Source organism: Rhinolophus hipposideros (genome assembly GCF_964194185.1).
Source record: "Rhinolophus hipposideros genome assembly, chromosome: 3".
NCBI classification, from domain to species: Eukaryota; Metazoa; Chordata; class Mammalia; order Chiroptera; family Rhinolophidae; genus Rhinolophus; species Rhinolophus hipposideros.
The window spans coordinates 99,456,394-99,469,712 of record NC_138049.1 but is presented as its reverse complement, the minus strand read 5'-3'; the positions used below and the strand labels follow the sequence as shown (position 1 = coordinate 99,469,712).

General features: G+C 36.6%; 1 protein-coding gene across 1 annotated transcript in view; it reads right to left on the bottom strand.

Moving 5' to 3' along the window:
- KIF6 (kinesin family member 6) overlaps window positions 1-13,319 on the bottom strand; it is a 417,374-nt gene that overhangs the window by 327,750 nt on the left and 76,305 nt on the right. Inside the window, exons 4-5 of the mRNA XM_081042893.1 lie at window positions 7,752-7,899; window positions 2,568-2,677 (exon numbers count right to left, since the gene is read on the bottom strand). Coding sequence (XP_080899019.1) covers window positions 2,568-2,677; window positions 7,752-7,899 — 258 coding nt within the window. The remainder of the gene's footprint in view (window positions 1-2,567; window positions 2,678-7,751; window positions 7,900-13,319) is intronic.

Below are 13,319 nucleotides of genomic sequence, written 5' to 3'. Positions count from 1 at the left end.
AAGAAGTGGAGTACAGCATTAGGAATAGAGACAGTGGAAATGTATCGGCAGTGTGTGATGTCAGAGGGATAGTGGATGGGGGCAGGGGGGTTGTCACTGTGTGAGGGATATAAATGATAAATGTTTAATTATTACATTGTTTTGTGCACCTGAAACTAATAAAAAAAAAGAAAAAAAAAGAACGATTACTAAATGCTGGCATGCTGGGGAATGCAAAGGCATAAAGTGAATTAAGATATTGTCCTTGCTCTTAAGAGACTTCAGGCTCTTTTCTAAGAGGACAATAGAAAATACCTAAAACATTTCTTATTTGTTTCGAAGGGGAGAAGAGCCACCGAATAAGCCCTATCCTGTGAGGCCACCAATCTTTGAACTCTAGACATCGGAGGTTGGAAGTTTATTACATGTTATATAATCCAGTGCCCACATTTTACAGACAAAGAAAAACCCAGAAAAGTAAAAGAAGTTATCTAAGATTGCAGGGTTGGGACTAGACCCAAATTTCCCGACTTCTAATCAGGTGCTTTTCGTCTGCATTTCACTACCTCTCTTAGAGTTCAAAGGACTTTTCTCATTCCTTGTTCTTCCCATAGTTAGGCTGCACCAAATGATATCAACTAGACTCAGATTCATAGAGCTCATGCTGTTTTCTCATTATACTCTCATCTTTGAAAAGTCTACTTCATAGTTTTACTTCCACAGATAATTTAAAAAAAATATTAAGGACTTCCTTTGGCCTAGGTAATAGAGAGACTACCAACTCAAATAAGGCATACTTCCTACTTGTGAGGAATTTATTGTAAATGTAAACACCTAGTACAGTGTTCTCAGACAGCAACGCTGTATGTGTGAAACTTATCACCACCCAGTCCAATTTTCTCATGGAGATCTCCTTTTTAGGTCAACCACGCCTTAATTCTCTATGCCCCATGGTAAAATCTTGAAGCTATTTTTGCTGCTCTGTCATGAAAGTGAGAGTTTCAGGTTTTTTAATACTTGCTCTACCATTAATCGATTACTTGTGAAACCCTGGGCAAGTCAAACCTTCTGAGCTTATTCTTCTCAATCAGTAAAATGAGGAAAGCACCAATTTACTATGATTCACCTTCTTTTCAAATAAAATCAAACTCAAGGTACTGAGCTTAATCAATTTCGTCCTTATTTATTTGTTTGTTTGTTTGTTTGTTTTTGCGTATCGCTCAGATTTATCCCTCCTCCTTCACGTTCATCATAACCAAGCCCCTTCATTTCTGGATTATTGTTAAGCAGGCTTCAAGTTCTTCAGTGTAGATGGGACTTGTTAAAGGCAGCTTTAAGCAAGATTTAGCCTCGAGCTACACAGGTCCAGATGGAGCTAGAAAACTAGTTAAGACACCTGTCGGAATGAAGATCAATTTCACAACAAAGCCTATTGTGTAAGTCCCTCAAAAGCTGCCTTCAGTTGGCCTCTCTGCTTTTACTTCACGTGGCTCCTCCGCACCCGGCCTTTCCGCCCACACCTTCATGTCTTTACTGTTGGTTCCTATCCTTCCTGAGGAAAGTTTTACTTTTATGAATGTGATCCCAACAGTTTCTTTAAGGCTAAGTTTTTCTACAAAGTCAGTAAGTTTTCTTTTCTCTTAACTGTTATACAAATACTTACAGTATCAATAATAATCCCCTTTTCTAACTTCCTCTAATGAATATTGTAAGTATAAAAGAGATGATATGTAAAAACATTCATTCAACATTCCTAGAAGAATGCATATAAAGGTGGTGTAAAGAGTATAACTTATTTTCTTTATTATTTCTTCTTATTTCGTTTACAAATTAAACAATTGGTTGATCTTTTTGGTGGAGGATTGATATATACTTTTAGTAGTTTTAGAATATTTAGTAAGTAGAGTATTAAAATGTTTTCTTGGTTCTAGCATCTTCTGATAGATGAAGATGTCTGGACAAAGTAGATGAATTGTTACCAATTAACATATGACTAATTTAGGCAGACATTCAAACAAGCAATGAGTAATGTTATATAAATGCTGGCAGGGTAACTTATTCCATTATTAGATAAGCTCTGAAGACTATTTATAGTTCGGTCACAAAACAATCAGGACCAAACTTGACCAAATGTTTGTCACTGTTAGTCTTAATAATAGCAGAGAAGGATTTGGGGGAAAAACCTAAAGTTTTATTTTCCCTCTTTTAGATTCTCTTATTCCTGCGGAGCCCGAATTTGAATACCTTCTTCGGAGAAAGGCCACAATTAGAGGAGTAAAAGGGTTTTGTGTGGCAAGAATAAAGTAGTACTGTCATATCCCATCAGTGCTCTCAGCACTCAATCTCCAAGAACATTCTCTGCACTGTCTTGTACCAACTCCAAGAGAGATTTCCCCAAGAAACGAATTTTACGCAATTTCAGTTTCTATCACTACTGAACAGATATCCATTATATTACGAAAAGATTCTGTTAACCAGCATTTGTTAATTACAATGGAGACCAGAAACATGCAAAGTTTCAAAGAAAACAATTGAAGGGAACATCTGAAAGCAATTTCCCCCCCATTCTTTGTTGTTTTGCTACTCACGGCAAATCTTCCAAACTGGACGCTTCATGCCTTGGATCCAACAGATCATAACCACATTCATTGTAGATTTCCAAGTAGGAAATGTGCGTTGTGTATATTTTGCTGGTGTCCTGATTGGAAAAGGGGAAAGACATTATTTAATGGCTATAAATAACGATTCAGCTTAGAGGAAGATGAGCACACTTAACCCGGTAGTTTCCTCACAGTTCTTCTCCTTTTCTCTTTTACTTTGTATGGTTTACATTTTCAGTTCGTGACACTTTCAAGTTGCCAGTAACCATATGCATGAAGCTTTTTTTTTTGTAATAGCCAATACCCATGATTACAAGCAATGTTAGTCTGTTATTCTGTATTGGTTCCATGTTATACATAAAAGTCAATATACACGTACAATGAGCTGACTTGGTTGCAGAACTGTATAACACTATGTTTCACTTTCAGACCAAAAAAAAAGTTACTGAGAAAACCTTACATTCTGTGAATAGTCTATTCATAAAAAAACAAACACGAAAGTGTTACTTTGTTTTAAAAACTTCAGTAACAAAGAGTTTCCATCTTTGATCATAATTCTTTTTTAACTTTTTAATATTCAAATTTTCTAATGATACAAACAGATGACAGACAATAACTGTATAATGGAAAGTGAATTCCAGGGGACAGACATAGTTTAGATCAACTGGGTAACTATAAGAATGGACATTATCAGTTCCTGGCCTATACCTGACTTGTTGGATATTTATCCTGGCCCAAGTGGCAATTCAGGGATATTTAGCTACTGAGTAGAGAGAGGTATTTACTATGGCTCACTGCCAAAAAGCAGTGACACAGGCATCGATGAAATTAGGATAAAAGTCAAGGGGACTGGTCCCAGTTTCAGTTCTGTGAACCAACAAAAAGGACCCATCCCACTGGGGTGGAATAAAACAGGGAATTTTTTCAGCTCTTGAAAAAATTCCAAATTCAGTTTTCAATACAAAATATTGATAGCACCTTCTTCTTGTTCCTCCCAAAATATAAATGCTTCCACTTCTGTACATATCATCCTGCTTCTCATAAGAGAAGAATGTATTTGTGTCTATGGCAAGAAGGTTGGTAGGTTGTCAGAGTGGATACTCAGAGAGGGTTTGCTGAAGACGACCTTCCTGATTGATTTTCATCCATATCCAAGACAATCCACTTAACAGGTGTTATTCAAGGAGAGAGAGAACCAAATCACAGAGACGGGGGAGAAAGCAGTGGCCTGCGACTCCAAAGCTGGAATCCTACTAATCCTACTAATCCTACTAATCCTAACTGCCCTACCAATTTTCTTCTTTTAAAATCATTGAAAACGTGCTCCTACCACACTCACAGGCACTTAAGGACCCAGTAATATACTGGCCCTTAGTTTATCTTTTTTTTTTTCCAATTTATTAGTTTCAGGTGTACAAGACAAGGTAATACTTAGACGTTCATCATTTATATCCCTCACACTGTGAACCCCCCTCCCCCATCCTTAGTTTATCTTGAAACAAATACTTTGTTTCAAGATAAAACTAGGAGCCCCTACCATGTCAGGCCTCAGTTTGTACCCCCAATATAGTGAGAAAGCTGGAAAACGAATTCCTATGTGTTTTTCAGTTTACAGTTAATATGATTCTCTGTTCCTGAAATGGCTCAAACTATCCAACTAGAGAGCCCACCCTTTCATTAAAACAATGAACAATGAATACAACTGTGAGCCAGCAGACAACTACAGTGAAACACTTAAGCTACAGCTGAAATTTCATGTTCGGTGTCTGTGAAGGTGACAGCATGGACTGAACCTCTACAAATAAAATTTCTCCAATTAAATGCTGGGAGCGTTCCTAACGTGGGTACCTCTGGCTGCTTATCCTGAAAGTGATCCATCAGTTACATTAGTCTCCTGGTTTAGTAAAGGCACCATTTCAACACAATCCTTTGGGTTGAAGTTTGGCTCAGTGCAGATATCAAAGACCATAAATACTAGAAGGACTCTGTGTGGCCTTTAGTCTCATCCAGTGTTTCCTAAACTATTCCTGCAAATACTCACGGAAAAAAATGTTCCATGCTTAACACGGATATACTGTTCCTCTCTGGAAGATTCTCAGAGCACATTAAGGCGATGGCAAACAGGATCCTGAGATCCTGTTTAAAACAACATATTTCTAAAACTTATCTGAACATACCTGAAATATCCCATAGGTTACGGGTTGAGGTTTTAGCACACAGCTCTGAGCTCATCTTAGCGTAAGAGGAAAAACTGGGTTTGAATACTGGATCTGCCATTTGCACCCTTATCCTCAGTTGTTTAACCATAAGAATGAGGGTAATAACCCTTATCTTGCAGATCTATTGTGACAGAGAAATAGGGTTCTGCATTTAAAAAATCCTACCAAAAATGTGTGGCCTGTCATAGGCACCAATAAATTGTTGCTGTTGCTGCTGTTATTATCATTGCTGCTGTTGTTTTTTATTATTTCTAAAAGCCTTCAGATGGAGAATTCAGTATGTGAACATAAAAAGAAAAGAAACATGAACAGCTAACATGTATGTCCAACTGCAGTGGAGAAACTCTTCTTCCAGAAATTAGAAGAGATCATAAAAAGTCAGGAAAATGGCAGGCCCACTGCCCTGAGATGAGCGGGACGATGCCTTGGGCTCCTCTGGCTTCTGCATTTTCTGGGCTTTTATTGGAACACATACTTAAAATTCACTGAGCTATGTGGCCAGCTACCTTCCCTTATTACCCTTTTCTTAGTGTTTAGACTTGCCAGACTGTAATGTAACACACATGTTTGCTGCAGACAGACTTTTCTCCTGCCCCAAAACAAGTTTGAACTTCACAATACTAAAAAATAATGAGCAGTGATTTCTAAAATAGATGGACTCAATTTTCTTCTTTTAAAATCATTGAAAACGTGCTCCTACCACACTCACAGGCACTTAAGGACCCGGTAATATACTGGCCCTTAGTTTATCTTGAAACAAATACTTTGCATAAGTCAAATGTTTCCTTTAAGAATTCTAGAGAGCTCCACGTGGCCCTCTAAAGCAATCAGCCAGGGACATCTGAGTACCTGTCTGCATTTTTCAGCTATACAATGTGGACAAACTTTATCACGCACTTTAAGCTGCTTCTGACTTGTCTTGCCACAGTTCAGTTTGATTATAATGAATGCATTGTGACCCATGGTGGAAATTTACAAAGTTGTCCTGCCTGTAAATTGGTCTGATGGGCTCTCTCAAACCCGGGAAGTTATTTAGGATCATTCAGAATGAAATGGGGTTTAGAATAATGTCACTGACAAACAGATATAAAATAATGAACGCAACAGACAGCAGGTATTGGGAGAGCCATTTGGGTTTTTAGACAGGGATTTTGGTAACCATAGACAAAATTTAAAAAGAGGCAAATATATTTTCTATTAAGAAAGGATTTGTTTTTTCTGTTTAACTTAATCAGGGGAATTGGCTTCATTTGCTCTGACTTTCAAAGGGTTCTTTGAAATTGGTCAGGGATCATTTGTCTATATATATATATATATATATATGTAGTAAAGTCCTCACTTAATATTGCTGATAGGTTCTGCAACTTTAAATGAAACGGCGTATAAAACCAATTTTTACCATAATTAATTGATGTAAACAAGAGTTCAGTTCTCATGGCATCTCATCAATGTTATAATGAAGCTGTTGAACAAACAACATTATTCAAGGACCTGTTGTAGATGGATATCAACAGCTGTAGTAATCAGTGTCATGGAATAAGCATTCACAATGTGCTGGGAACTGGTCAATACCTTTAAGTACAGAATGCTCAGCTCTCACGGCAACGCCACAAGCCTGAGACCTTAAGTATATATATATAACTGCCCCAAGGCCACATGCAGTGGCACACTTGCTCAGAAGCAGGTCAGCCTGCACCAATTTCAAGAACACAGGCCACCACAGTAGGCCACAGCAACAAAAACTATTAGAAATTCTATTCCCAGTTTGTGAAATCTGGGGAATAAAACAGCTAATGTCAGAAATAAATAAGTAAACGAAAAGAAGGGATTTGGATCCAACAAACTATACTCAACCCTTTCTCTTCCACATTTGCTGGCATGCAGAGTTGGAATGTCTGAGCTAGTGAGAGATGAGCTGAACTAATGGGTAATTGCTACTTTATGGATGGAAATTAGAATTATGCAGATCTCAGCAATTTCTTCTCATCTTTTGCAACTGAAAATGCAAACAGCATAGAGTTGAGAAATTTTGGAATGAGTGTTACACTGACCTAGTTAGGAAATTTGTTATACAGAATTAGTACAACTGAGCAATTGTTGGAACTAGCAGGGATGCTGGAGATTTCTAGTACAATTCAACCCCTGCTTTCACAGAGGGGAGAACTGAAACCCGGAGAAGTGACTCACTGTAGAGAATTTGTTTAAATACAACCAACAGAATAAAGCCAGTGTGGGACATAGAGGAAGTGTGTGTAGTGGTAAAAAAGCACAGGGTTTGGCACACAGGCCTGGGACGGAACTCCAGATCAGTTACACACAAGGACCCAGAGAAAGATACTTAATCTGAGACTCAGTTTTCCCAACTATAAAAGGGGCATTAGGACACCTACATCCTTAGTTGTATTATGTGTTGTATTAAATACGGATAAAGAAACGGGCACTTGGAGCCACACAATAAATGATGCATGGAAGAACATAGATAGGAAATTTGACTTTATAATAATACTAATTGCAATAGGATTTTCACTCTGGTAAATTCTTCTGCGCTTCTATCAAAAGTGTGATAAAGGAAAAAGCACATTATCTATCCTATTCAGTGCTTTAGCAGCTAAACAAAGGTCTGTTTGGCAAAAGGACATTCTTCTGCTTCTTAGTGGGGAATGTAAGATATTAGTTGGTAAAATGTGTTATGTGTTCTTTTGACCTCCATTGTGTATCAGAAGGAACTCCCTTTGAGCCTTTGCTGAAACAGCATCCCTTTAATGAGAAGCACCTTCTTAATTTCCACTTTTCAGCAAAATCCCGAACTTCTCTTAAATGTAAAGGACAGAGTTATTACACAATAATGCTTCCTCACTTAGATACAGTATAATACAATGCCACAATAATTTGTTTGCCCACAGTACATTTCTGCTGAGTATATCAAATACAAAATGAACTCACAGTTGCATACCTTTTGTAAGTGCTCAAAGATGTATGACAGTGTCCTTGGGATAATGCCTCTGTCACTATAGCGCTCTGCCCCACCGGTGATGGTGAATGTCTTACCACTGCCTGTTTGCCCATATGCAAAGATGGTACCATTGTAACCTGCCAGGACACTGCAGAAAGGAACGGCACACTTTTAGTATCAAAACGGCTAACTGTATTTGTACTAAATAGCTCATGTTATAATAGCGACCACATTCACCACTAGTGAAAAGGCACCAATACAAATATTTGTACATGTTGAGTATATAGCAGATTTACTCTTGTATCCAGGAGCATCAGCACATTGATGGTTTTCTCGAAAAAGCACCTGCGATTACAATGGGGTCCAGGCATCTTAATTATCTTATTTTAAAACTAGGATAAAATTTTCATTTTAGAATGGTTTTACATGTACAGAAAAGTTGCAAATATAGTACAGAGAGTTCATATGCACCCCACCCTTAGTTTCCCCTAATGTTAATATTTTACATTAGCATTGTACATTCTTCACGACTAATGAACCCATATTGATATACTATTACAAACCTTATTCAATTTTCCTTGGTTTTTACATGTCTTTTTTCTTTTTTATATCTTTACTCAGAAATAATTGATCTATACCATATGCAAGTTTGAGGTTTACAATGTGATGATTTGATATACACATATATTGTGAAATGATTACCACAATAATATTAGTTAACATATCCATCACCTCACACAATTACCATTTCTTTCGTGGTGATAACATTTACGATCTGCTCCCTTAACTTTCATGTATATAATGCAGTATTGCTAACAACTATAATCACCACGTTGTACACTTATTCACCTTGTAACTGGAAATTTGTACCCTTTGACCAACATCTCCCAATTTTCCCTACCCGTAGCCCCTGGCAACCACCATTTTAGTCTAACTCATGGAAATACCATGAGTTAGGTTTTTCAGATTTCACATATGAGAACATACAGTATTTGATTGTCCCTGTCTGACTTAATCCAGTTACATAATGCTCTCAAGGTCCATCCATTTTGTTGCGTTGTTTTTTTTGATAGAAAATTTCCTAAAATATGTGAGGCATTCTGTGTGTTGAAAACAAAGAATACAGAGCACAAATTAGCATTTTCATCTTGACTTAGCTACAGCCTATGAAAAGTGAGTACTGTAGGGTGCTACATTGGCACTTGCTGATTGTTGTCTACTTGTTATACTTAAATCTTCTTTCTCATTTCCAGTTGTCCTAGTGTACATGCCTCTAGCGTGCGTTCTTTTTCCCCATATCTGTTGTGGGATAGAAAACCAGATGGTAAAACTTCATAGAAAGCTGCGTAAAATAAAAAGGTTATGTAGAACACCTATATATATTCTATGGCTAATTATTTATTCCTGTAATGTAATAAATAATTAATGTATATGGGCAAAATTTGTCTCCTATTTCTTTTCTCTAGAGCCCATTATCCCAATTATGCCCTCTCCATTGGACACTGGGCAACTTCTAGTCTCATTTGTCCTAAAGGAAGATGTTAACACAAATAAAGAAAGATAAATGGTGGGTTAAAGACCTTTGCAAATTCACTCCTCCACAAGAACAATGATAACAGTGGGAAAACTGTCGAAATCAACTTTTTCAGATCCCTGGAAATTATCCAAAGGCTCACAGCAATCCAAAGAGTGCTCACTCAAGGAAAATGGCTGAAATCTCAGTCAGAATAGTGAGCTTTGTGGTATTTTAACTTGACCATTCCCAATGCCTTCATCCCAGCTCCATGTTAGACTTGGAAAACAACAGCTTTGCAACCACAGTAACTGTAAACACCTGGAGACTAGCAACTACTGGAGGGGGCAGTACATGTCTGGAGCACCCCCAAAAGCCCAAAGAATTGTACTTCTCTGACCTGTCTGGAAGCTCCCAGGAACAGCCCCACTCGCAGTTCTTATCTTTGTTTGACAGACTCCGAGATCACTACAAACAGTACAAACAGCCCTATCCCCAGGGTGTTGGTTTTTTTTTTCTTTTGAAAAAAAATCATAGTGACTGTTTTATATCATAGTTGCCTTAGGCTGCAATACCAGGAAGGCAAACAAAGGATGAATAAATCTAACAATAGAAATCTGTGAACTGCAATGTCTAGAAGAGGCTTTGAAAAATTATGAAATATTCCTGGGAGTCTCGAAGGCCACATACATGTGTAGGCTTTTTGCACACACAGGAGAGACCTGAGAAGGTCCTTAGAGCTCACCTCTGGCTGACTGTGAGGCTCTGCACAAGCAGGAAGTGAAGCCTAAAGCAGAGTTATAAATTCCTAGAGCATCGAAGGGGTGTCCCCAGCACACACAGAGAGCCCTTCATCAAAGGGCTGGAAACTGATTTGTTTAAGGCATTTTAAAAAATTTCTGTCCAGTCATTAGCTGAGCACTAACTCACCAGAGCAGGGACATCAGAGGCTGCATACATTGAAGAATACATACTTTACAGAGTTAGTCCAGAAAATTCACTTAACAAACAAACAGCAGCAGCAACAACAATAACAAACAACAAACCCTGGGAAGGGCTGGAATCTGATTTCCAAACCTGTCATATCACACTATTTAAAATGCCCAGTTTTTCAACAACAACAACAACAAAAAAAAAAATTATGAGAAACAAAGAAACAGAAAAGTATTTCCCATACAAAGAAAATAAAATGTTTAATAGAAAAAGTCATTGAGGAACCTCAGATTTTGGCTTACTATATAAAAAGTTTAAGTTATCTATACATATATGCTCAAAGGACAAAAGCAATGCACGTTTAAAAAAAATTAAAGGAAATCATGAGAATGATGACTCCTAGAAAAGAAAATATCAATACAAATAGGAATTGTAAAAGAACCAAATGGAAATTCTACAGTTGAAAAGTAAAATAACCAAAACAAAAAATTCACCACAACAGCAAACTTGAGTTGGTAGAGGAAAGAATCAATGAACTTTCAGATAGGTCAATTGACAATATCTAATCTGAGGAACAGAAATGATTTGAGACCAACATATGCAAAATGGGAGTCCCAGGTAGAGAGGGAAGAGACTATTTTTAAAAAATAATGGCCAAAAACTTCCCAAATTAGATGAAAAACATTAATCTACATATCCAAGAAGTTCAATAAATTCCAAGTAGGACAAACTCAAAAATATCCAAACCTAGACACATCATAATCAAACTGTATAAAGACAAAGAAAATATTGAAAGTAGCAAGAAAGAAATGACTGCTCACATATGAGGAATCCTTAATCAGATGAACAGTAGATTCTCCACAGGAACCAGAAAGGCCAGAAGGCAATGGAATAACATATTCAAAATGCTGAAAGAAAGACTAGTTTGAATATCTTTTTTTGCAGAAATTGACAAGCTTCTCCTAAAATTTACATTTTAATTTTGTTTTCATATTGTTCATTGATACTGTTACTTTTTCCCTTCCAATATAGATGTTTTTTTCTTTCACTTTCTTGCATAAATGCACTGGCTAGTTTGCTAGTGAAAAATTCTCTCATTTTTTGTGCATCTGGAAATATCTTAATTTCTCCATCATTTTTGAAAGATAATTTTTGCAGATATAGAATTCTCTATTTGCAGATGGCTTGATCTTGTATATAGGAAGTCCCAAAGAATCCACTGTGGAACTATTAGAAGAAACAAGTTCAGTAAGGTTGCAGAGTACAAAACTTAATGTTGTTAAAATGAACTGAAAAGTGATATACATACTCATGCAATCCTTATCAAAATCTGAGCTGGCTTCTTTGCAGAAATGGACCAGCTTCTCCTAAAGTTTATATGGGAATTCAAGGGACCCAGAATAGCCAAAACAATCCTGAAAAGGAACAAAAGGGAGAACTCACACTTCCCAATTCAAAACCTACTACAAAGTTAATCAGGAGGGTGGGATGATGGCATAAGGACAGACGTATGGATCAATGGGAAACATTGAGAGTCCAGAATAGACTCTTACCATTATGATTTTTGATACGGGTACCAATATCATCCAATCAAGGAAATAACAGTCCTTTTAACAAATGATGCTAATACAATTGGATATATACACGCAAAATAAAGCAGGACCTCTTCCTCATACCATGTACAAAAAATTAACTTAAAGTGGATAATAATCCTAACACAATAACTAAAAGTAAAAACAAAACACAACAGAAAACCTATTAAAAGAACATATAGGAGTAAATCTTCATGAACTTGGATTTTGCAATGGTTCCTTAGATATAACATTAAAAGCACAACAGCCAAAGGAAAAAAAAATAAACTGGACATAATCAAAATTTAAAATCTTTGTGTTTCAAAGGACACATAAAGAAAGTGAAAAGACAATTCACAGAATGGAAGAAAAGGCTTGAAAATTATATATATCTGACAAGAAATTTGTCATAATATCCATAATCCACAAAATATAAGGAAATCTTATAACTCAATGATAAAGAGACAAATAATTAAAAAGTGGACGAAGGAATTGGATAGCAGTTCTCTAATAGGATACAGAGATAGCCAATAGCACATGAAAAAATGTTCAACATCATTAGTCATTAGGTAAATGCAAATTAAAACCACAATGAGATACCACTTCATACTAACTAGGATGGTTAAAATAAAAAAAAAAAACAGACGATTGCAAGGGTTGGTGAGGATGTGGAGCAACTGGAACCCTTATACATTGCTGGCAGGGAGGTAAAATGGTGCAGTTGCTTTGTGGTTCCTCAAAATGGAAACAGAGAGTTACCATATGACTCAGCAATTCCATTCCTAGGACATGTCCAGCAGAATGGAAACGTGTCCACACAAAAATTTATAATGAATGTTCATAGTACCATTATTCTTAATGGTTCAAAAGTGAAAATAACCCAAATGTCCATCAACTGATGAGTGGATGAATTAAATGTGTCATATCCATACAATGGGCTATTAATTGGCCATGAAAAGGAATAAAGTTCTGATACATGCTACCAATACGGACAACCCTTGAAATATGGTTAAGTGAAAGAAGACAATCACAAAAGGTCACATATTGTATGATTTCATTTATATGAAATGTCTAATATAAGCAAATTCACAGAGACAGAAAGTAGATCAGTGGTACCAGATGCTGGGAGTAAGGAAGAATGGGGAATATTGCTAATGAATATGGAATGGGGCTTCTTTTGGGGGTGATGAAAATGTTCTAAAATTAGATAACGGTGATTGATAGTTGTACATTTATACTAAGAACTACTAAATTGTATATTTTAAAGTGAATTTTTGGCATAGAAATAATATCTCAAAGAAGCTATTATAACAGTAAAATGGTAAAGAAGAATCTATTCTAAGTTGTTAGTAACTAGATGTGTTTTAACACCTCAGCAGTAGTATTTTAAAAAGATGGAAAGATGGAATAGTAACTTAAAAAAGGTATGAAAACTAATGATGAACTTCAGCAATAAACAACAAGATGGACACATGGGTGAGAAATATTTCTGAACTTCCTAAAATCAATAATGCAGGCTTCTGTCTAATTCATTGCCGGTAGAGACAGTCC